Source organism: Bufo gargarizans, chromosome 7 (genome assembly GCF_014858855.1).
Source record: "Bufo gargarizans isolate SCDJY-AF-19 chromosome 7, ASM1485885v1, whole genome shotgun sequence".
Lineage (NCBI taxonomy): Eukaryota > Metazoa > Chordata > Amphibia > Anura > Bufonidae > Bufo > Bufo gargarizans.
This window is the reverse complement of record NC_058086.1, coordinates 16,869,476-16,890,939: the sequence shown is the minus strand read 5'-3', so window position 1 is coordinate 16,890,939 and position 21,464 is coordinate 16,869,476. Positions and strand designations below refer to the sequence as shown.

The 21,464-nt window shown below is 43.2% G+C and overlaps 1 protein-coding gene across 4 annotated transcripts in view; it reads right to left on the bottom strand.

Moving 5' to 3' along the window:
* Positions 1-21,464, bottom strand: part of IL2RB (interleukin 2 receptor subunit beta) — a 54,651-nt gene that overhangs the window by 15,601 nt on the left and 17,586 nt on the right. For 2 of the 4 annotated variants that reach the window (XM_044301714.1, XM_044301715.1), the window contains 5 exons: positions 20,820-20,900; positions 20,020-20,135; positions 13,449-13,591; positions 5,237-5,399; positions 3,272-3,386 (listed from right to left, as the gene is read on the bottom strand). In XM_044301714.1, the coding sequence (XP_044157649.1) occupies positions 3,272-3,386; positions 5,237-5,399; positions 13,449-13,591; positions 20,020-20,080 (482 nt within the window). In that variant the 5' untranslated portion in view covers positions 20,081-20,135; positions 20,820-20,900. The remainder of the gene's footprint in view (positions 1-3,271; positions 3,387-5,236; positions 5,400-13,448; positions 13,592-20,019; positions 20,136-20,819; positions 20,901-21,464) is intronic. The other 2 variants (XM_044301713.1, XM_044301716.1) reach the window with 1 other exon arrangement.

Sequence of the window (21,464 nt, the reverse complement as noted above, 5' to 3'; positions counted from 1 at the left end):
GACCACACTTTGGTCAGCACAGAGTAACCTGAGGGGCAGAGTCTAAGGAATCCACTATTTTCATGCTTGACCTCTGGGCTTGGACTGGGCCAAAAACATAGTCAAGACAGGTGGCTATCACAAATGCAGGAATAACATGATGGGACAGTATAGGGATTCTGAAGGCTGCAAATATTGGTAGGTTCCAGTGTTGCAGGGTTTCCCCTTGCAGGTTGCCCTGTAATTTTAGGATATCTAGGGTGAAGGTTAGGATTAGAAGGTACCCCATCTTTTCTACCTCACCAGTACCGTTAGAGACCCTAGTAATATCTATTTTGCATTCCCCTATTGCATCCTCTTTTATGTACCTATGGTTTATAGCTAACCAGATTTGTGTTCCTTTTTGTTTTCTTGGCTCACCTATTTCCATTTAATACATTATTCTAATGAAGGTTATGTTTTATTCACTATGCCCTCTATGATGGTGTTTGTTACTGGCATGGTCTATGTTTACCAAAGCAGGGTCAGGAAGAGGGCAGGTCAATTTAAACCATGTCAAACATAGGAGGTATCATTTTTGATATGAGAAATGGAGTACAGTTTAAACAGAGGACACCTTGGCAGAATTTAACAGACCCTGTAAAAAGTCAGTAGGGTCCCTTGGGCTCCACTGGTTTTCATTGTGCAGTCGAACTGGCACAGCACCATGCTTTCTCTTTAGAAACTACAATGTAGGTGTGAACAAAGCCTTACTGGCACAGGATGTGTATTGTTCTACTATGGGGTAAACTGAAGCTTTCATGCAGGCTTTGTGATATTTTGTTCACAGAGGAAGTAAGTGCAAACTGCAAACCATTGCACCTGCTTGTTCACATTGTTAAATATAAGTAATAATAACATATGTTGTACTGTACATGAAACCCTTGCAATTAGCACTAGATCTCCAGGGAAAATTCACTCACCATGTTCAGGCTTGATAACTACAGATGTTTGTACATAAGATAAGGTGTTCTCCAACTCACTGCTCATCAAATTTGATTCCTAAGAGACCAAGGGTTCAACCATGGGTTTCCAAAGATGAAACTAGGAATTGGTGGGCAATGGTATACGTGGGATACGTTGGCTGTTATGTCCCTAAGTAAGATCCATCACTGAATCCAGCCAAGTCACCAGATCATTAATCAGTATACAGGAAGAGACCGTGTTGTCATCAGTCCCCATAGAGACACTTACAATAGATGGGAATCAGTGGCAGGGCCTCATACTAACAAGGCAAAGTATGCTTCCACTGTCATTAGCTGATATATATAGAAAAGACAAGAGGTATGCCAATGTGTCTAAAGTTAGATTCAAATTGCCTAAGCAAGCGATATTAAGTTCACCAGAGGGGGTTGTGCGAGGGACTGGCCCACTAGAGTACCAGTGGATCCTCCGGTGGGACCATGGTCCGATACCAAAGTGGACCCCAAAAGTCCAGGAGAAATAAACATTTGGATGAGCCTTTGTAGACAATAAGTTGCCACTAGGGTTTATTTCTTTGATGATGATATGAAGGTTGAGCTCTGAGAACAATTTCCTCTAGTGGGTCCAAGGAACCCCAGTCCGACTCTGTCCTGCAAGATCCTAGGTCTGGATCCTTGTAGTAGTGTGCAGTGTAAAAAAAAGTGTATGATCAAGGGTACTATTCCAACGATGTATTGCCTCAGCTACTATCAAGACTTCATTGTAACTGATGAAGAAGGCCGCATATCTCCATAACACATTATAAACCATGCCTTTGTATTGTTTTTATGCACTTTTTTTTTTCTTTATAATAAAGTACATTGTTTGAACTGCACCCTTGATCACCAGCTTTTTACTTCTACTGCACATTATTAAATGTTTTTGCTCACTGTATGATTTGACTAGGGGACATAAAAAGTATAGTATGAACTATGAATATCACCCTCCCATTTAACTCCTTCCTGAAGGTCTCCTCCTGTCTTTCACCTATTCTTTTTTTGTGACTACGGAGTGGGAGTGAAGCGCTTGCTATTACTTACCGCTCCGTGGTCACCCGCTGGCCCGTGCTCTGCACTTTCTTCCTGACACATCGTCAGGTCATAGTGCACGTAAACGCGCACTATGACCCAACCCTGTGTGACGTCAGGACGTCAGTGCAGCGCGCAAAGAAAAATATAGAGGAGCTGTGCCCCTACAGTAAATGTAAGTACTGTTGCTGGGGACATGGCTAGAAGGGGGAGATGGTGGCTCTGGGGGGCAGTTGGTGGCGCAAGCTGGTGGAACTGGGGGGCAGTTGGTGGCACTGTAGGGCAGTTGGGGGCGCAAGCTGGTGGCAACTGGTGGCAAGCTGGTGGCAGTTGGCACTAGGGGGCAAGCTGGTGGCACTGGGGAGCAAGCTGGTGGCACTGGTGGGGGGCAATCTGGGGGAACCTGGGGGCAAGCTGGTGGCAGTTGACACTAGGGGCAAGCTGGTGGCAGTTGACACTAGGGGCAAGCTGGTGGCAATGGGGGGCAAGCTGGTGGCATTGGGGGGCAAGCTGGTGGCAGTTGGGGGCAAAGCTGGTGGCACTGGGGGGTAAGCTGGTGGCACTGGGGGCCAAGCTGGTGGCACTGGGGGGTAAGCTGGTGGCACCTGGGGCAAACTGGTGGCACTGGGGGGGCAGCTGATGGCACTGGGGGGCAGCTGATGGCACTGGGGTGAGGAAGAGCTGAAGGCACTGGGATATAGTGGAGCTGATGGCACTGGGGGGAACTGATGCACTTGGGCTGATCACACAGGGGGGAATGAAGGGTCCCCAGCACCATTAGACTTGTTCACATTCCCAGTTTTAAAAGAGTGCCTTGAAAATGAGTTCATTCAAGGAGACCTATGTCTCACAGTAATAGTCCATGGCCTGTACACAACCTGAACTGGATACAGATATATCCACTCCATCCGCCATCAGTTGTCCACCCTTGTCCCATTACTCCGCACTTTATATCCATATGAACTTGGATACAGGCTGGGCAACTTGACCCGTCAGCTGTATTTACACTCCTACTCGAAGACACAGGGCTGGTCACTCTTAATTTGGACAAAATAAAAGTAAAATTGTATAATGTGACCTTATCCTATCCCATGTATACTGTAATAACTCAAGAATAATTGTGCCATTGTAACCGCAGTATCTGAGGACCACATTTCATTTCTCTGGCAACTGTAGCTTTTGGCAGAAAGGCCACTTTTTGTCTCTGAGAATCATAACTTCCAGTATGAACAAATAGCTGAACATTTGATAGGTGAACTCACCTTGCATCATTTACAACATAAGCTAACAAATAGCATGAGGTTGAAGAGAAATTTTTAGCTACTTCCCATGAACACGACACAGTGTCTAAGCTGTTATGTGTACAGTCCAGACGGCCTGAAAAAAATGAGGAGAAACATTAGAACCACATACCGTACATCTGAAGTAAAAAAAACAGGTAGAACAAAAATGAATACAAAGTATTGGTGGTGGTGGTGTTGGTGGTGGGGGGGCAATTTTGGTTTTTAAGTTTTTTTGGGCGCTCGACAATCACAGTTTTTATTTAATCTTTGTGTCATTGTGGTTGTATGACGCCTTCTTTTAGCAGTCCTTTTGGGGTCTTTTAAGTTAATTTTTATTTTGCAGAAAAAAAAATGCACTAATTCTTTACAGCTTAAACCAGTCACCTTAAAGAATTGATTAACTTTATTGTGCAGGCATTTACAACTATTTGGATACTATACATGTATATATTATTTGTTGTTTTGTGATTTTTTTTATTACAATTGTTTATTTCTACCAACTTTTTGGTTTTTATTTCATATATTATTAATTTACCTTAAAATGCAGCAAAACTGTTGCAAAAGTGACTCTTGTGAATGCAGGTAAATTTAGGCCGACACAGTGGAAAATCATGTGATGTAGTTGAATTCAGGTTTATTTGATTATATGTATTTAACCGTTTTAGGGCAGATTTAAACCTTCCCTAGCCAAGGTCTGTTTCTGCCACTTCATCAACATTGGTGCTAATGTGTGCTGGATCTACTGAGCAGTGATGGCCAGTTTGCATTGTTTGTCCGCGAACACATGCGGGCTGCCATCTTAAATTACAAGTCCAGCGAGGCACAGGTAAGCCCTTACCTATGCCTGCGCCGCGATCCGGTCTGAAACAAAAGCGGTCAGCGGGAGCAGGCAGTTACGAGAACAGCCCGATGAAGGCCCCCGGCGTCTGTTCTCGGAACTGCCGGCTCCCGCTGACCGCATTTGTTTCAGACTGGCTCACGGCGCAGGCACAGGGAAGGGCTTACCTATGCATCGCCGGACTTGTAATTTAAGATGGCAGCCTACATGTGTTTGTGGGCGAACAATGCAAACTGGCCATTACTGCTCATCATGGCTCCCCTGAACTGACTGTATCTTAGTTTTTTTGATGCAGTCAGTTCATATCTGATCACAAATCTCTTGTACTAAACTCACATTTCAGAGATCAGCGGCCAGATATGAACTGAAAGCATCATAAAACACTATGATACAGTCAGTTCAGTGGAGCTGCGGTTGGCTTGGAAGATCCAGCATGTTTCCCAGGCAAATCACAATTATTTTCTTGAGCCCTTAGTCAGCCCTTTGTAAGCTGCATGGTTGGCAATGAACTATAATGGACCAACCATGGTGTTCTGAAGAAACCTGAGTGGAGTCAAGGGAAGACTTTTCCAGAGCACCTGTTACTTTGTTCTAGCAATCAGACCTCTGCCATTAAGGCATTATTATTTATTCATAGCTTTACTGCATACCAACACTATTGATCCTAATAAACCCCCTTTAATTCATTGTCAAGTGTGACATGTCTAGAGGTTCCTTTACATGGACTGATGAGCCTAGGAACTTTAACTCCAAATAATGGGTAACCTTGGGTGAAGGAGCTGCCAATCACCCAATGAACAAAAGCATTATACATTTTTATTTATTTTTTTAAAAGAAGAATATACCACATACATTAAAAGCAGGCACTAATTCCAAAGCTTGTCCTAGAAGTTGAGGGTTCGGAGATAAGAGATGACACTCTAAAAAGCTAGGTGGATTTAGAAAGGTGAAATGAAGAATAGAGGGTGCACCTCTATTGACTGAGTTCAACACTCCAAAAGTAACCTGAAAGTCTATGCCAAAAACTGCAGGCAACTCAAGTAACTGGCCTACTGTAGACCTACTGTGTACATATAAATGTGAACATTAGATATCCTGATTGATACCTTCAGGAGGAGTTGTCCATTGTACAGGCTTCCCCCAGTCACTCCATCTGCCTCCTGGGAAGTTTGTCTGGTTTACCCGCACTTTGGCTTCATACTGAGTGTCAGGATGTAGGCTGTGCAATATGACTAACTTGACATTTTTAACTCTAACATTTTGAGCATCCTGAGGAAGAAACACAGTTGTCTGTAAATCTATAAGAATATACATCTATCATGACCTGAATGGATTAGATGGTAACCTTATGCAAAATTGCGCCCAAGTAAAGACTCCTTACCAGCTGGAGCTTCATAAGGAAAATTAGTACCCTAAGGCCTCTTTCAGACGGGCGTTGCGGGAAAATGTGCGGGTGCATTGCGGGAACACCCACGATTTTTCCGCGCGAGTGCAAAACATTGTAATGCGTTTTGCACTCGCGTGAGAAAAATCGCGCATGTTTGGTACCCAAACCCAAACTTCTTCACAGAAGTTCGGGCTTGGGATCGGTGTTCTGTAGATTGTATTATTTTCCCTTATAACATGGTTATAAGGGAAAATAATAGCATTCTGAATACAGAATGCATAGTACAATAGCGCTGGAGGGGTTAAAAAAAATAAATAAAAATAATCAACTCACCTTAGTCCACTTTCTCGCGTAGCCGGCATCTCCTTCTGTCTTCATCTTAGCTTTTTGTAGCAACAGGACCTGTGGTGACATCACTCCAGTCATCACATGATCCATCACCATGGTAAAAGATCATGTGATGGATCATGTGATGACTGTGACGTCACCAAAGGTCCTTGTTGATACACAAAACTAAGATCAAGACAGAAGGAGATGCCGGGCTGCGCAAGCAAGTGGATTAAGGTGAGTTAATTAATTAATTTATTTTTAACCCCTCCAGTGCTATTGTACTATGCATTCTGTATTAAGAATGCTATTATTTTCCCTTATAACCATGTTATAAGGGAAAATAATAATGATCGGGTCTCCATCCCGATCGTCTCCTAGCAACCGTGTGTGCAAATCGCAGCGCATCCGCACTTGCTTGCGGATGCTTGCGATTTTCACGCAACCCTATTCACTTCTATGGGGCCTGCGTTGCGTGAAAAACACACAAAGAGGAGCATGCTGCGATTTTCACGCAATGCACAAGTGATGCGTGAAAATCACCGCTCATGTGAACAGCCCCATAGAAATGAATGGGTCAGGATTCAGTGCGGGTGCAATGCGTTCACTTCACGCATTGCACCCGCGCGGAATACTCGCTCGTGTGAAAGGGGCCTAAGAGAGCACAGTAACCCTAACCCCTTTGTGAGAGGTCTGTGGTCTAAACATCTACATCAAAATGTCAGCTTTTTTAATTCAATACATTCTATGGGTACATAGTTATGTAATCCTATATATATGTGTACAGTGCATTCAGAAAGTCTTCATCCTTTTACTTTTTTCACATTTTGTTATGTTGTAGCCTTGTAATAAAATAAAAAAATATATATCTTGACTGTGTACTTAGTGTCATTGTCTTGTTGGATGGTAAACCTTCAGCTCAGTGTGAGGTCCAGAGCACTCTGGATCAGGTTTGCAATAAAAATATCTCTGTATTTGCTCCATTCAGCTTTCCCTCAACCCTGACAAGTCCCCCACCTCCCATATCTATCTATCTTGGGGGTGCACGACCTGCAGCCCAACGGTTATTTCGGCTTGTGATGCCATTTTGTCTGGCCCCCAACCATCTGGTCACAGACATACAGTACAGACCAAAAGTTTGGACACATCTTCTCATTCAAAGAGTTTTCTTTATTTTCATGACTATAAAAATTGTAGATTCACACTGAAAGCATCAAAACTATGAATTAACACATGTGGAATTATATACATAACAAAAAAGTGTGAAACAACTGAGAATATGTCATATTCTAGGTTCTTCAAAGTAGCCACCTTTTGCTTTGATTACTGCTTTGCACTCTCTTGGCATTCTCTTGATGAGCTTCAAGAGGTAGTCACCTGAAATGGTCTTCCAACAGTCTTGAAGGAGTTCTCAGAGATGCTTAGCACTTGTTGGCCCTTTTGCCTTCACTCTGCGGTCCAGCCCACCCCCAAACCATCTCGATTGGGTTCAGGTCCGGTGACTGTGGAGGCCAGGTCATCTGGCGCAGCACCCCATCACTCTCCTTCATGGTCAAATAGCCCTTACACAGCCTGGAGGTGTGTTTGGGGTCATTGTCCTGTTGAAAAATAAATGATGGTCCAACTAAACGCAAACCGGATGGAATAGCATGCCGCTGCAAGATGCTGTGGTAGCCATGCTGGTTCAGTATGCCTTCAATTTTGAATAAATCCCCAACAGTGTCACCAGCAAAGCACCCCCACACCATCACACCTCCTCCTCCATGCTTCACGGTGGGAACCAGGCATGTAGAGTCCATCCGTTCACCTTTTCTGCGTCGCACAAAGACACGGTGGTTGGAACCAAAGATCTCAAATTTCGACTCATCAGACCAAAGCACAGATTTTCACTGGTCTAATGTCCATTCCTTGTGTTCTTTAGCCCAAACAAGTTTTTTCTGCTTGTTGCCTGTCCTTAGCAGTGGTTTCCTAGCAGATATTCTACCATGAAGGCCTGATTCACACAGTCTCCTCTTAACAGTTGTTCTAGAGATGTGTCTGCTGCTAGAACTCTGTGTGACATTGACCTGGTCTCTAATCTAAGCTGTTGTTAACCTGCGATTTCTGAGGCTGGTGACTCGAATGAACTTATCCTCCGCAGCAGAGGTGACTCTTGGTCTTCCTTTCCTGGGGTGGTCCGCATGTGAGCCAGTTTCTTTGTAGCGCTTGTGTCACGGATGGTGTTACAGAAAACTAGAAGACACAAATGAAGATCCGACTGACTTTATCCTAAACTAAGGAACAGGAGGGTAAGCCCTGTAAGAGCCCTAGCTCTCTCCCTTACTGCTCAGCCTATGCAAAAATCTCAATGGTAGAAAATTGCATACCCTCGTTCCTCGACTGTATGCACCTGAACACCCTATAATAGTAAGGGGACACGACCGCCGGCTCCCTACACTTAATACGGAGGGAGTCAGGGTCACCTAGGATCAAGCCCACAGGCAAACAGAAATAAAGAAAACATACTTATCTTGTGGATGCAGTAGTAACAGCTTCTAGCATCAGCACACTCCAGGAAGTTGTATAAACCGCAAAGTGATGCAGTATGGGAGGGGATTTAAAGGGATGCAATCAGTGTAACTAGATGACAGCTGAGAGAGGGAAATGAGATGATAAAACAAAAGCAAAACAAAAGAACCTCAGGCAGGAGGTTCCGAAGAACGTCTGTCAGAGCTTCTCAAATGTCTGGCGGTGACAGCTTGATGGTTTTTGTGACTGCACTTGGGGACACTTTCAAAGTTTTCCCAATTTTTCGGACTGACTGACCTTCATTTCTTAAAGTAATGATGGCCACTCGTTTTTCTTTACTTAGCTGCTTTTTTCTTGCCATAATACAAATTCTAACAGTCTATTCAGTAGGACTATCAGCTGTGTATTCATCTGACTTCTCCACAACGCAACTGATGGTTCCAACCCCATTTATAAGGCAAGAAATCCCACTTAGTAAACCTGACAGGGCACACCTGTGAAGTGAAAACCATTTCAGGTGACTACCTCTTGAAGCTCATCAAGAGAATGCCAAGAGAGTGCAAAGCAGTAATCAAAGCAAAAGGTGGCTACTTTGAAGAACCTAGAATATGAGATATTTTCAGTTGTTTCACACTTTTTTGTTATGTATATAATTCCACATGTGTTAATTCATAGTTTTGATGCCTTCAGTGTGAATCTACAATTTTCATAGTCATGAAAATAAAGAAAACTCTTTGAATGAGAAGGTGTGTCCAAACGTTTGGTCTGTACTGTACCTGTCAGTGTTTGGTGACTCACATGGATCTTGCATGTCAGAAAGAAGAGGAGTGGGAGCAGGAATGAGTAAGAAGAACAAATGGTACACTGTGTGGCCATCTCTGAGACCCCCATATATCAGCAAATGGGGGCTCCGCACTCCTGTATAACACTCTAGAAAAGTGTAGATGAGGCCAGACATGCATATCGCTATCATTGAAGTTGTGAGCATTTGCATATGCAGGTTGGAGTCCTGGAAGTGGACCTGTCAGACTTTTATGTCATATTTAGAGATGAGCGAATAGAAGCTGATGAAGTGGAATTCGATTCGAATTTCAGGAAGAATTCGATTTGCACCGAAGCCGAATTTCCTTGCACTTCGTGGTAACAAATCAAATTTTTTCCTAAAATGGCTGCTGCACGTGTCAGGACATGGAGAAAGGAACTCTAGGAAGGCGGGATCACCCATAATGCCATGCATGCAGCCAATCAGCAGCCAGCCCTGTGATGTCACAGCCCTATAAATAGCATCAGCCATCTTAGATTCCGCCATTTACACGTGTACTAAGTGCAGGAAGAGACGTCAGTCACTGGGTGAATGTGGTTCCTGCAGAGCCACACCAGCAACTTGGCTCCACGTTGCCACACCGTTGGTCCAGCGACAATGTCCGCCTCTGGCTCCTCATCCTCATCCTCCACCATGTCCTCAGCCTCCACTGCAGGGAAAATTCACAGTGCCCTTTCAGCATAACACATGTGCAGGGCACGGCGCTGTTCTGCACCTCGTTTGCCTGGACGAACGGAGTCACACAGGGAAAGAACTACTCCATGTCCTTCAGCAAGAAATCGAATCCCGGCTTTCTGAAAATCTGAACCATGGTGACCAACAACGAAAAGAACATTGTGTTGACGCTGCGTCAAGGAGGGCTGAGCCATGTGCCCTGCATGGCACACATGTTCAATATGGTTGTCAATCTGCAAGACATCCTAAAAATGGCCAGGAAACATTGCATGCACCTCAGCCACTCGTACTCTGCAAAGCACACCCTCTGCAGCGGCAGAACGGCATCCCCTAACATAGGCTGATATGCGACGCTTCCACCCGTTAAAATTCCACCCTCCATATATTGGACCAACTGTACAAACAGAAAAAGGCCATAAAGGATTTCCTGATGATCCAAGCGGACAGGAGTACTCCCCTGTGTAACTTCCATGTCAGACAGTGGCAGCTCATGCGTGACACATGCCATTTGCTCAGGCCCTTTGAGGAGGCCATATTACTTGTCAGTCGCCAGGACTACAGGATGTAAGCAGTGGCTGGATAGTGTACTGGTTAAGGTCTCTGCCTTTGACATGGGAGACCAGGGTTTGAATCCTGGCTAGGTAGGGTCAGTAACGATTCAATAGGAATGACTTGGGCAAGACTTCCTAACACTGCAGGGTGGCGCCTTAAGTGCACCCTTAGTGGCTGCAGCTATTGAGTGTTTTGAGTACGAAAGGAGAAAAGCGCTGGTAAATCTGGCTGTTCAGGGGACTGGAGACGTGGAGCCTAGATCTCATGGCCATGTATAAAATAGAATAGACTGAGGAAGTCAGCTGTGACTGGCGATACGCGTGGTGCGTTTTTACCTACACACCATGCCTGTCCATTCTATTTGATAAGTATTATGCATTTTTTTATGTTTTATTTACAACCTTTGCATTACTTTGGTAGCATTTATTGTTCTTATTATGAACTTGGTAGTTGTAGGTATGTGTAGGACATGATATGTAGTCCACACATAAGGATGTAGTTGTATACAATGATTTTTATGTTTTTGGCTGTGTGTCCTAAATAAATAGATTATATATTTTTACATGCTGTGCGGCCTTTGCATGTGGTATTTCTTTTTATACATAGATCTCACGGCCACATGAGCCCTGTTGGGGCTGAACTGGAAGAGGAGAAGGGGGAGGACTTCGGAGCACAAGCAGTGTGTAGCAAAATAGGTGGGTTTTTCTTCACAGGTGGCATAAAAGGAGGAGCAGGAGCAGCCAGAGGAGCTATAGGGCGATGAGGAAGATGAGGCTGAGGACCCAGACACACCGTGGCAGTATGCAGTGGAGATGGAGGTAGAGAGTTCCTCTGAGTCACTTGCGTAAATGGCCCGCTGCATGCTCACTTGCTTGGGTAGTGACAGCCGAATTTTCACCATTTGGCAGAGGGATGACTTCTGGCTCTCCACCTTGTTGGACCTTGTTGGGGCCTTTTTTTACACCTGCGGAGAGGGAGGACAAACTGAACTACTAAAGAGACATCCTATGTAGTCAGTTGGCCGCTGCCTATCTGCGCCATTGTTCATCCTCTCGCAGGTCTGACTGGGGGGGCCCTCTCCGCTCAAGTTTCACTGCCATGGCTGCTTGGGAAGGGTAGGGTGGCAGGAGCAGTACCAGTTCCATCTGCAGCAGAATGAGTATAGTCGCCGATGAGCAGCTTTCTTCACTCACATAGTGAAGAAACTACTCACCAGCAGCTAGACATAGAGCAGAACCTGAACCAGCAGGTGGTGGCATACTTGAGAGCACCCTGCCAGACGTAATTGAAGATCCGCTGGACTACTGGGTAGCCAAACTGGATTTGTGGCCGCAACTGGCCGAGTTTGCCCTGGAAAAGCTGTCCTGCCCGGCCAGTAGTGTGGCCATCAGAGTAGGTTTTTAGTGCGGCAGGGGCCATAGTCACCCCAAGAAAACTCGCCTGTCCACCTAAAATGTGGAGAGACTGACCTTTGTCAAGATGAATCAGGCATGAATCATCCAGGATTTCCACCCAACAATTCCTGATGCATCAGACTAGATCATCCATGGTGCCACACCAACACTTTGACAAAAGAGACTGGTTTCTTCTGGCTACCTGCCTCTTCTGGCTATGCTGCCACCCGCCTAATGCCACACATCTGATGCAAAGTGCTCGTACTTTCGCCCACCATCTTCGGCAGGTACTGGTATTGCCACCCACCTCCACACTTTGTCACCTTGCCACTCTGTGGCCTTCTGATGCTGCTGCCACCTCCACACTATGTCACTGGGTCACTCTGTGGTCTCCTCATGCTGCTGCCACCTCCACACTATGTCACCTTGCCACTCTGTGGCTTCCTCATGCTGCTTCCACCTCCACACCATATCACCTTGCCACTCTGTGGTCTCCTCATGCTGCTGCCACCTCCACACTCTGTCATTGTGCCACTCTGTGGCCTCCTGATGTTGCCGCCACCTCCAGACTCTGTCGTCTCATCATGCTGCTTTCACCTCACCACTATGTTACAGGGCCACTCTGTGGACTTCTCATGCTGTTCCCACCCTCCCCACGTCATGACTGGGCCACTATTTAGCCTTTTTGGCTTGGCTGACATCATCATTTATTTGACCCTTCTTCTGATCTGTCAGAAGGAAGAAAAAATGAAACGCACAATGGACCCTCTCTGTGTAGCAGCTGTAAGGCTGTATGGTCCCATCAGAATTGGCATATGATTTGGTAGCTAAAAGCAGGAGTGGTTACAAAACACAGAAGAAATGCAAATTTTCCGTTCATGTGTCATCTCTGTTTTGGATCCACTCCTGTTTTTTTTGTTGCATTAGCAATACTGATGGATTACTGACCAAATTCTGACCGTGTAAAGGCGGATGCTCCACAGACAGGATCAGTTTTTTGTGGGTTATTGTTCTGATGGATCAGAGGAAGAGCAAAATAATCAGTGACGTCAACACAAACTTACTGCTCACACCCTCTCCACTCTGTCTGGGGGGCTCTACTTGTATAAGCGTTTAATAGAACAGGGCCTGTAGACATCTATGCGGAATCAGCTTATGACGCGGTGTAAAAGGAGTGTGCTTCTTCTTGGCGCTAACATCGACCTGTAAGGCTGAATTCATACTTGAGTTATTTGGTCAGTTTTGGCCCCGTGACTGCCCTAATAAGTGATGTGTGCAGTGACTCTAAGAGCGAAGCCTGTCATCTGCATGTCATATGGACTCACAGTATTATTTCACTACCAAAGCAGACTCCCTATGCGTGTTACTGCAAGGCACAGTGTTCTACACCACTATAAAGGCTTTCTGCAACCAGGAAATAGCCGTTTTTACCTAAATTCGCCGCAAATATATTCAGATCGAACCAAATTTTTCCCCAAATATTCTGCGAACCAGCGAATCAATTTTTTAATTCGCTCATCTCTAATCATATTATTCTGAAATTTCATAAATGTCTTAGATTTAAGTCTATTGCTGATTAGGTCATTGTGCCAGGTCCTAAAAATAGTGAAGCTTGCCACCAATTAGAGCTTACTTTTTTATACATTTCTTACCTGCCATAATTGATTAACTGGTTTGTATTGGATTTCGCACTCTGTATTTCCTATATTTCTCCTGTGATTTAAGTCCCACGTGAGCTGCCATAATCCATAGCTTATCATTTTAATGTCAGTAGACATAGGTGGATCCAGGAGCACTGCAGACACAATATATACATACATAGATATCAGAGTGAGTGCTTATTTGAAACCAGGTTATGGACATAAAAATATATATGTATTATGCGGTTTAACTTTTTTTTTTTAACAAAGCAATATCAGTCAGGTTGGACTCTATTTGCTGTCCTTTTGTGTAAGATTTTTTTTATTAGGTAAGAGCCAACAGATCTGCTCCTCTTACCTACATATAGAAATACTATATTGTATTCTACAGTACTATAGATTTTTTTAGCTGCTTGATTTTAAGTGTAGTCCATAAAATAGTTCAATCCAAATAACATTTTGACCTGATAATACAGGTATGAATCATAAAGTGCTTTAGACTGCAATATAATTGAAATCTATACTGCAACCCTTTGACTTTTATCTAGGAGTGCTCTGATCAAGAAACCAACACTAAAGAATACGTTTATAGGGCTGTTTAAATGGTTTCATACATTTACCCAGAATACCCCCAAACACTGCATACTTTTGCCCCATATACCCGTTTTTCATGTCAACACTTTCTTTCCCCTGTTCTCAGAATCGTTGTATCCTGGCTGGATGTTTACATGCATAACTTCCTGTTTTCACCATCTTCCTGTTGGGTTTTCTAAACAAACCCATCATGCTTTGCTCTGTATGATTCTCAGGACTTGCTCTGCCAAGCTGTGAGATGAGGAAACAGCTCTCATTGTCTGAACATTGTGTTTGTTTAAATTAAGTTAGATGATCTGGACTGACATTCTACTGTTTGGCCACAAGATGCCACTGTTTCCAAGACACAGCTAACAGACTGAATTTAGAACTTGCTAGTCATCTTAGAAGCTAGCTGGACTGAGGAACTGTGTGTGAGCAGAGGATCTGATGTATCCAGCAGTGAGAGGACCCCTCAGTGACCACAGCTGCAGCTGAGTGAAGCTGATCATTGTCCAAGACACAGATCCTGTCCAGAGAAAAGAGGATTATTTCCAGGAAGGCTGATAATAGGTGAGGAAAAAAGCTGCACACCCTGCTGGTCTTCATGTTTGCTGGAGAGACTGGTTATTCGGTTCCGAGTTATCGGCTGATAAAGAGCAGACCCGTCCGGTAAGATTGTGCACGCACCTCACTGCAGTGTTGGCGCCTAAAGACTTAGACCAGCTCTGTAGTTAGCTAGTTAGGGTTTCTGCTTCATGTCAGGCCTAAAGTGTTGCTATTGTTACTACAAGGACTTCATCACTTAAAGGGACATTGCACATTTGAGAGCTGATAAAACCCCCCATGAACTCAATCAGCTCAGTTCAGCGTTTTGCTCAGGAGTAATACTCAGGCACGTGCTACCAGACTAGTTATGGGAGGGGGAATACTATAGAGCAGTAAAATTTCCTCTGGCATCCATTAGAGGGCGCCGTGCTGTGCAACACAGGGGTCTTGGCCTTCGTGCTGGGTGTATGTAAATTTATTTTATGTTCTGAGCATTTGTAGTTGTGTTTATTACAACATGTTAGTAAAATTCTGCTTTGGCAAAAGCTGGTGTTGGAGTTGCTTTCCTCGTTCGTGACTACGCTGTATTCTGGGGAGCCCACCCCGGTACACAGCTTACATAGCTAACATGGGGAGGGGATGTGTAGGGGGTGTGACTGCAGAGAGAATAGTGAGGTATGCAGAGCAAGCCTTGTGAAACATTGCAAAGCAAAGCATGCTGGGTTTTGTTAGCAAACCCAACAGGAAGCTGATGTAAACAGGAATTTCTGCATGTAAACATCCTGCTAGGATACAGGGATGCTAAGAACAGGGTAATAAAAGTGATGAAACAGGCATATGGGGCAAAAATCTGCAATGTTTGAGGTAGATCAAAATGTTAATATGAAACTGGTGAGCCTCTTTAAATTAAACTTTTATGTTCAAACTATTTTTTCGGAATATACTGTAAAGTGATTTCTTCTAATTCTCCATGTCAATATTTATATTTTTTTTACAATAGTAAATCCTGATGCTTTCACATTGGCCACTTGTTCAGCAGAGATCACTTTTAAGTCTGCCAGACAGCATTACAGTGACGGATAACACCTATATATACAGTTGAAACCACACACTATATAAAAAGACACATATGCATGTTTTTCTTAATATCTGAAATCAGAATAAATCTTTTCTGTTTTTGGTCACATAGGATTACCATAATTATTATTATTTGCCAAATGCCAGAATAATGAGAGAGGGAATGTTTTAAGGCCTTTGTATTACTTTCTGCAGTGTCAAAAATTTACATACACTAAGATTACTATGCCTTTAAACAATTCTTGACTGCCCATATGATGATGTCATATTCGTGGTAACGAATCACATTATTTCCTAAAATGGCTGCTTCACATGTTAGGACATGGAGCAAGGAACTCGGGGAACATGCAGCCAATCAGCAGCCAGCCAGCCCTGTGATGTCACGGCCCTATAAATAGCCCCAGCCATCTTGGATTCAGCCATTTTCCTGTGTACTTAGTGCAGGGAGAGATGTTAGAAGGCCCTAGGAACAGTGCTAGGAAAGACTTGAAAACTTATATTTTGCTCAATAGAAGTGCAGGGAAAGAGCATTAGAAATGAAGGGAAAGGATAGGGAGGAATTATTCCACAGTATAGAAGCAGAACAGGGTTCAATAGGGGAGTTTACAGCCTGGGTAATAGGAACAATCCTATTACACCTTGCTGCACTGACTGCGGATCCAAATTGCCAATATACTGCTGCTCATTTCAGGTTTGCAATACCTCTGTAATTCCAGCAAACCATTCTTGTTATTGGGGTCTTTTTAGCCCTTGTGCGGTGCAGTTATATATATATGTTCTAAATAATTTTTTGTTGTGTATTAGTGGGGGGGGGGGGGGGAGGGGCTTATTAGCCGTTGTGTGTTGAAGTGAGAAAATTACAGCCCTTTTTGGCATGTATTAGTGGCAAAAAATATATATTATTTGCCATTCACGGCCGCAGTTATATGTTCTAAAGTCTTTTTTTTTTGCGTGTATTAGTGGGGAAAATGAAAAAGGGCTTATTAGCCGTTGTGTAATGAAGTGAGAAAATTAACGCCCTTTTTGGTGTGTAATAGTGGCCAAAAAAATATTATTTGCCGTTCACAGCCGCAGTTATATGTTCGAAAGCCTTTTTTTGCCGCTGTCAGATAGTGACAGGTCTCACGCAGGTTAGAGGCAAGGAAGAGGTGGATAGTGCGGTCCACGCCCCTATTCCACCACGGTTGAGACCAGCTGGAGGTACTCAGTCTGGCAGAAAGCACCTCCCAGAGTGTCAGCAAGGGTGGAGTGTGTTGCCTGTGGACAGAGGCCTGGAGGCTCTGTCTGTGTGGTCTCAGCTGGGCAAGGCTGAGGAACCACAAGGCTGGGAGATAGCCTGGAGTTGGGCAACGAAGCGACGCCTGGGAGGGTCGCAGGGCTATAGTCAGGTGGACTACTAAGCCCCAATCCCCCACAATAAACACTGAACTGGAGACAGTGGGCGTACTGGACTTTGTACAGCCAGAAGGCCGTGGGACACTGGCTGACAAAGCCGCATGGGTTCACAGGGTGTGAACTGTGACTTAGGTGAGTCAGAAACTTCATGTTTAGTTAGAGCCCAGCCGGGCAGGTGTTTATTTTGTATTATTTATGTTTGGTTTGCTGAGGCACAATAAATGCACTGTTTGGACATGAAACCTGGTTCTTGTGAGAATGACCCCCGATCCCTTACAGCACGTATTAGTGGGAAAAAGGGCTTATTAGCCGTTGTGTGTTGAAGTGAGAAAATTACAGCCCTTTATGGCGAGTAGTAGTGACAAAAAAAGTATTATTTGCCGTTTACAGCCGCAGTTATATGTTCGAAAGCCTTTTTTTTAGCGTGTATTAGTGGGGAAAAAGAAAAAGTGCTTATTAGCCATTGTGTGGTGAAGTGAGAAAATTCAAGCCCTTTTTGGTGTGTATTAGTGTGGGGGGGGGGGGGGCATATTAGCTGTTATGTGGTGAAGTTAGAAAACTAAAGACCTTTTTGGTGTGTATTAGTGGGGGGAAAAAAGGGGCTTATTAGCCATTGTGTGGTGAAGTGCCAAAAATTACAGCCCTTATTGGCGTGTATTAGTGGCAAAAAATATATATTATTTGCCGTTCACGGCCGCAGTTATATGTTTTAAAGCCTTTTTTTGGCGTGTATTAGTGGGGGAAAAGAAAAAAGGCTTATTAGCAGTTGTGTGGTGAAGTGAGAAAATTAAAGCCCTTTTTGGCGTGTATCAACATGGGCTGAAAGGCCACTCTGCCAGGAAGAAGCCATTACTTCAAAAGAAACATAAAAAAGCCAGATACATTTTTGCAAATGCACACAGGAACAAAGACCTACATTTTTGGAGACATGACCTGTGGTCTGACGAAACTAAAATTGAACTTCTTGGACATAATGACCATTGTTACGTTTGGAGGAAAAAGGGAGAAGCTTGGAAGCCTAAGAACACTGGTGCACTTTACAAAATAGATGGCATCATGTGGAAAGAAGTTTATGTAGAAATACTGAAGCAACTTTCACGATGTAAGGGGAGGGGAGGAACACCAGAATGACAACAGGAGGAAAATGACCAGGAACTAGGCCTCAAGGCTAGGGAAAGGTAAATGGTAACCACCTAGGAAACCCTTAACTTATCCCTGACTCTTGTCAGTATGACTAGACCCTGAAGGTGGGAATATTCATACACCTAGGCCCTAGTAACCCTGAATATCCCTAGGAGAAGTGATAAGTTCTGAGACTACTGGTTCCTTCCCAGATAAATGAACCAGCATCTCCCTGAGGCCTAGTAAACAGTGAGCAAGTGGGGACAACAAAATACAAAGAGATGTAAACTTATCGTCAATAAAAAATGGATGAGCAGGAACTCAGATGAGGACCACGCACCAGCTCTTCCAACTCCAGGCAGATAATATCAACCATATGGTATGAAGTCCATAATAAATAGAGGAGCAGTAAAGACCACAAGCTGCACCTGAGACAAGAGGTGTGGTCATTACCAACAACAACACTGCAACAAGTGAAAACAGAGAGGCTGTTAGATAACCTCACGTGCAGCCAGTCTCCTAGATCTTCTAACTTCTGTCATGGGAGGGACCGTAACAGCAACATCTCAAGACATCAGCCAGGAAGTTAAAGCTTGGGCGGAAATGGGTCTTCCAAATGGACAATGAACCCAAAGCATACTGCCAAACTGGTTACAATGTGGCTTAAGGATAACAAAGTCAATGTTTTGGAGTGGCTATCACAAAGCCCTGATCTCAATCCTATTGGAAATGTATGGGCAAAGCTGAAAAGACAGGTGCAAGCAAGGCGACCAACAAACATGGCTCAGTTACACCAGTTTTGTCAGGAGGAATGGGCCCAAATTCCGACCAACTATTGTGAGAAGCTTGTGGAAGGATATCCAAAATGTTTGACCCAAGTCATACAGTGCAATGGTACCAAAGAGCATAAGAGCAATGGTACCAAATATTAATGAAATGTATGTAAACTTTTGACTTTGCAGAAAGTCAAAAATATGCCTTAAAACATTCTCTCTCTCTCATTATTCTGGCATTTGGCAAATAATAATAATTATGGTAATCCTAATTGACCAAAAACAGAAAAGGTTTATTCTGATTTCATGTCAGATATTGAGAAAAACATGCATATCTAAATAATGTATGTAAACTTCTGGTTTTAACTGTAGATAACACAGAATTCACCATTTACCTTAGGTCATGGTGACAGCACTGGTGTAGATTTTCCAAGCAAAATTCACCAGCGTGGTTTGAAGCCAGTATTTTATGACAAATTTACAATTGACACACATCAATTTTTTTTTGTGTGTCTCAAGAAATATTTATAGATTTTTCAGTCCAACATCCAGCCATAGTTATTACAAAGATTCTGTCATTTTGTATGCCACCAGGGGAGTTTTAGCAAAAAGTCGCAATGATAAATCTGTCTAAAAATTTAGTTCCACTCTCTAAACATTTGGCCGGCCCTTATTAAATGAAAACTGCCTGGATAGTGCAAACCACTCTAAAATGGAGCAAATAAGTCATACATTTTGCGTAAATGCCTATTTTACACAATAGGGAAAATCACTCCACTCACTTTTCTTATTCTGTAAAATGTATACATTACCTTCTTTATACTTCTTCATTTCTCAAAAACGTTGAGCAAACGTGGCATGACTAAGATGAGTTGTAAAATGCTTCAAATTTACCAAATACGTTCTAATATGTAGAGCAAATTATCGGTTTATGTTTACGTATGTCAGCCACGAGCGGTCACATTTATATTTATGCATCCAACAACACCGTTGGTAAATCTCTCCATTTTCTTTGCCCAAGTATTAAAGAATGTAAGGATTTCAAAGTCAACAGATTAGACTTAATTTAGTACTTCATTTAGGAAAGTACTTACAGTTGTGAAATGCAAAGAATTCAGATAGAAATGTGATGCCTTGTATTTCTTTCCATTCCATTGCTACAGATCACACTCAGGTTCAATTTATGGTCAACAGTCAAAATTTCTTTGACCTAAAGCCAACAAATAATGCGGACAATAGATTTACTGAGTTAAAATAACAGACTTACATATGTAGTGTACAAATAAAGCAAAACAATGCAATAAAGGAAAAAAGTTGCACCAATACATTCAATTTCTGACTTAAAGAGGTTGTCCCAATATTACAAGTGTCTAATTGGTATCTTTGTCATCTCATATGATTGGATCAGTGGTTGAGCATGTGCTCTGCTGTTCAACTCTATGGGACAGCAGAAGAGAAGCAGAGTACAGGGATCAACTCAATCTCCCTCAGTCGTCCCATAGAGTTGAATGGAACAGAGATAGCGATGAGGACACCCTTGTTCTTGTGATCAATGGGGGTTAATGTGCTTGAATGCCCACCTATCAGAAATGCATCATCTATACCCCGGATAGGTGATATATTTAAATCTTGTAACAAGTCCTTTAACCAGGTCTAAACATCACCAAATTATAACTTAAAGGAGTATTCCAGTAATTTCTATTAATTGTGGATCTCACATAACCAATAAATTGTTGCTTGTCCTACCACTGGGACCCCCATCAATTACAGGAATGGGGGGCACTGTACCCCACATTCTCTGAGCGACTGTCAGAAATATCTAAGCACTTGTACCCAGCTATCTCTAGCAGTCCCATAGAGACAAATAAAGAGGAAGTGTACATGCTCCACTTACTGCTCTGTTCATTCTGTGGAGCCCTGCGTGGTATGAGGCCCCTGTTCTTGTGATCAATGGGGGGCCCAGCAGTAGAATGTCCTATGGATAGGGAGTAACTTGAAATTACTGGAATTTTTTTGTATGAAAGTGGTAGAACATAAAAAAGATATGTGGCTTCGTTGCAATTGTAAAGACCCACAGAATAAGGCCTCATGCACATGAGAGTATCCATTTTACTGTCGCAGAACACAGATCCAAGCATACCCAGCCTTTTTTTTTCAAACTTCTATGGTGTCTCATCCTTGTCCGCAAAATGGACAAGAATAGGACATGTTCAATCTTTTTTGTGGGGCTGTGGAATGGACATATGTGAACCGCATTGAAATTAAAGGGTCCTCATCCGACCCGCAAAATATACGGATCGGATGAGGGCTGAAAATACAATGGTGGGCATGAGGCCGAAAGTTAATATGATAATTATACAGTGATACAGTGAAAAAATACAGTGAGCAATGTGAAAAAAAATCTAGAATTGCTGTTTTTTGTTCACCCTGCCTCCCAGAAAGTAAAATAAAAATGATCAGAAATACCTAAGTGCCCCAAAATGCTGCCAATGAAACCTATAGAAAAAAAAATCTAATATTATAGCGCTCAGAATATGAT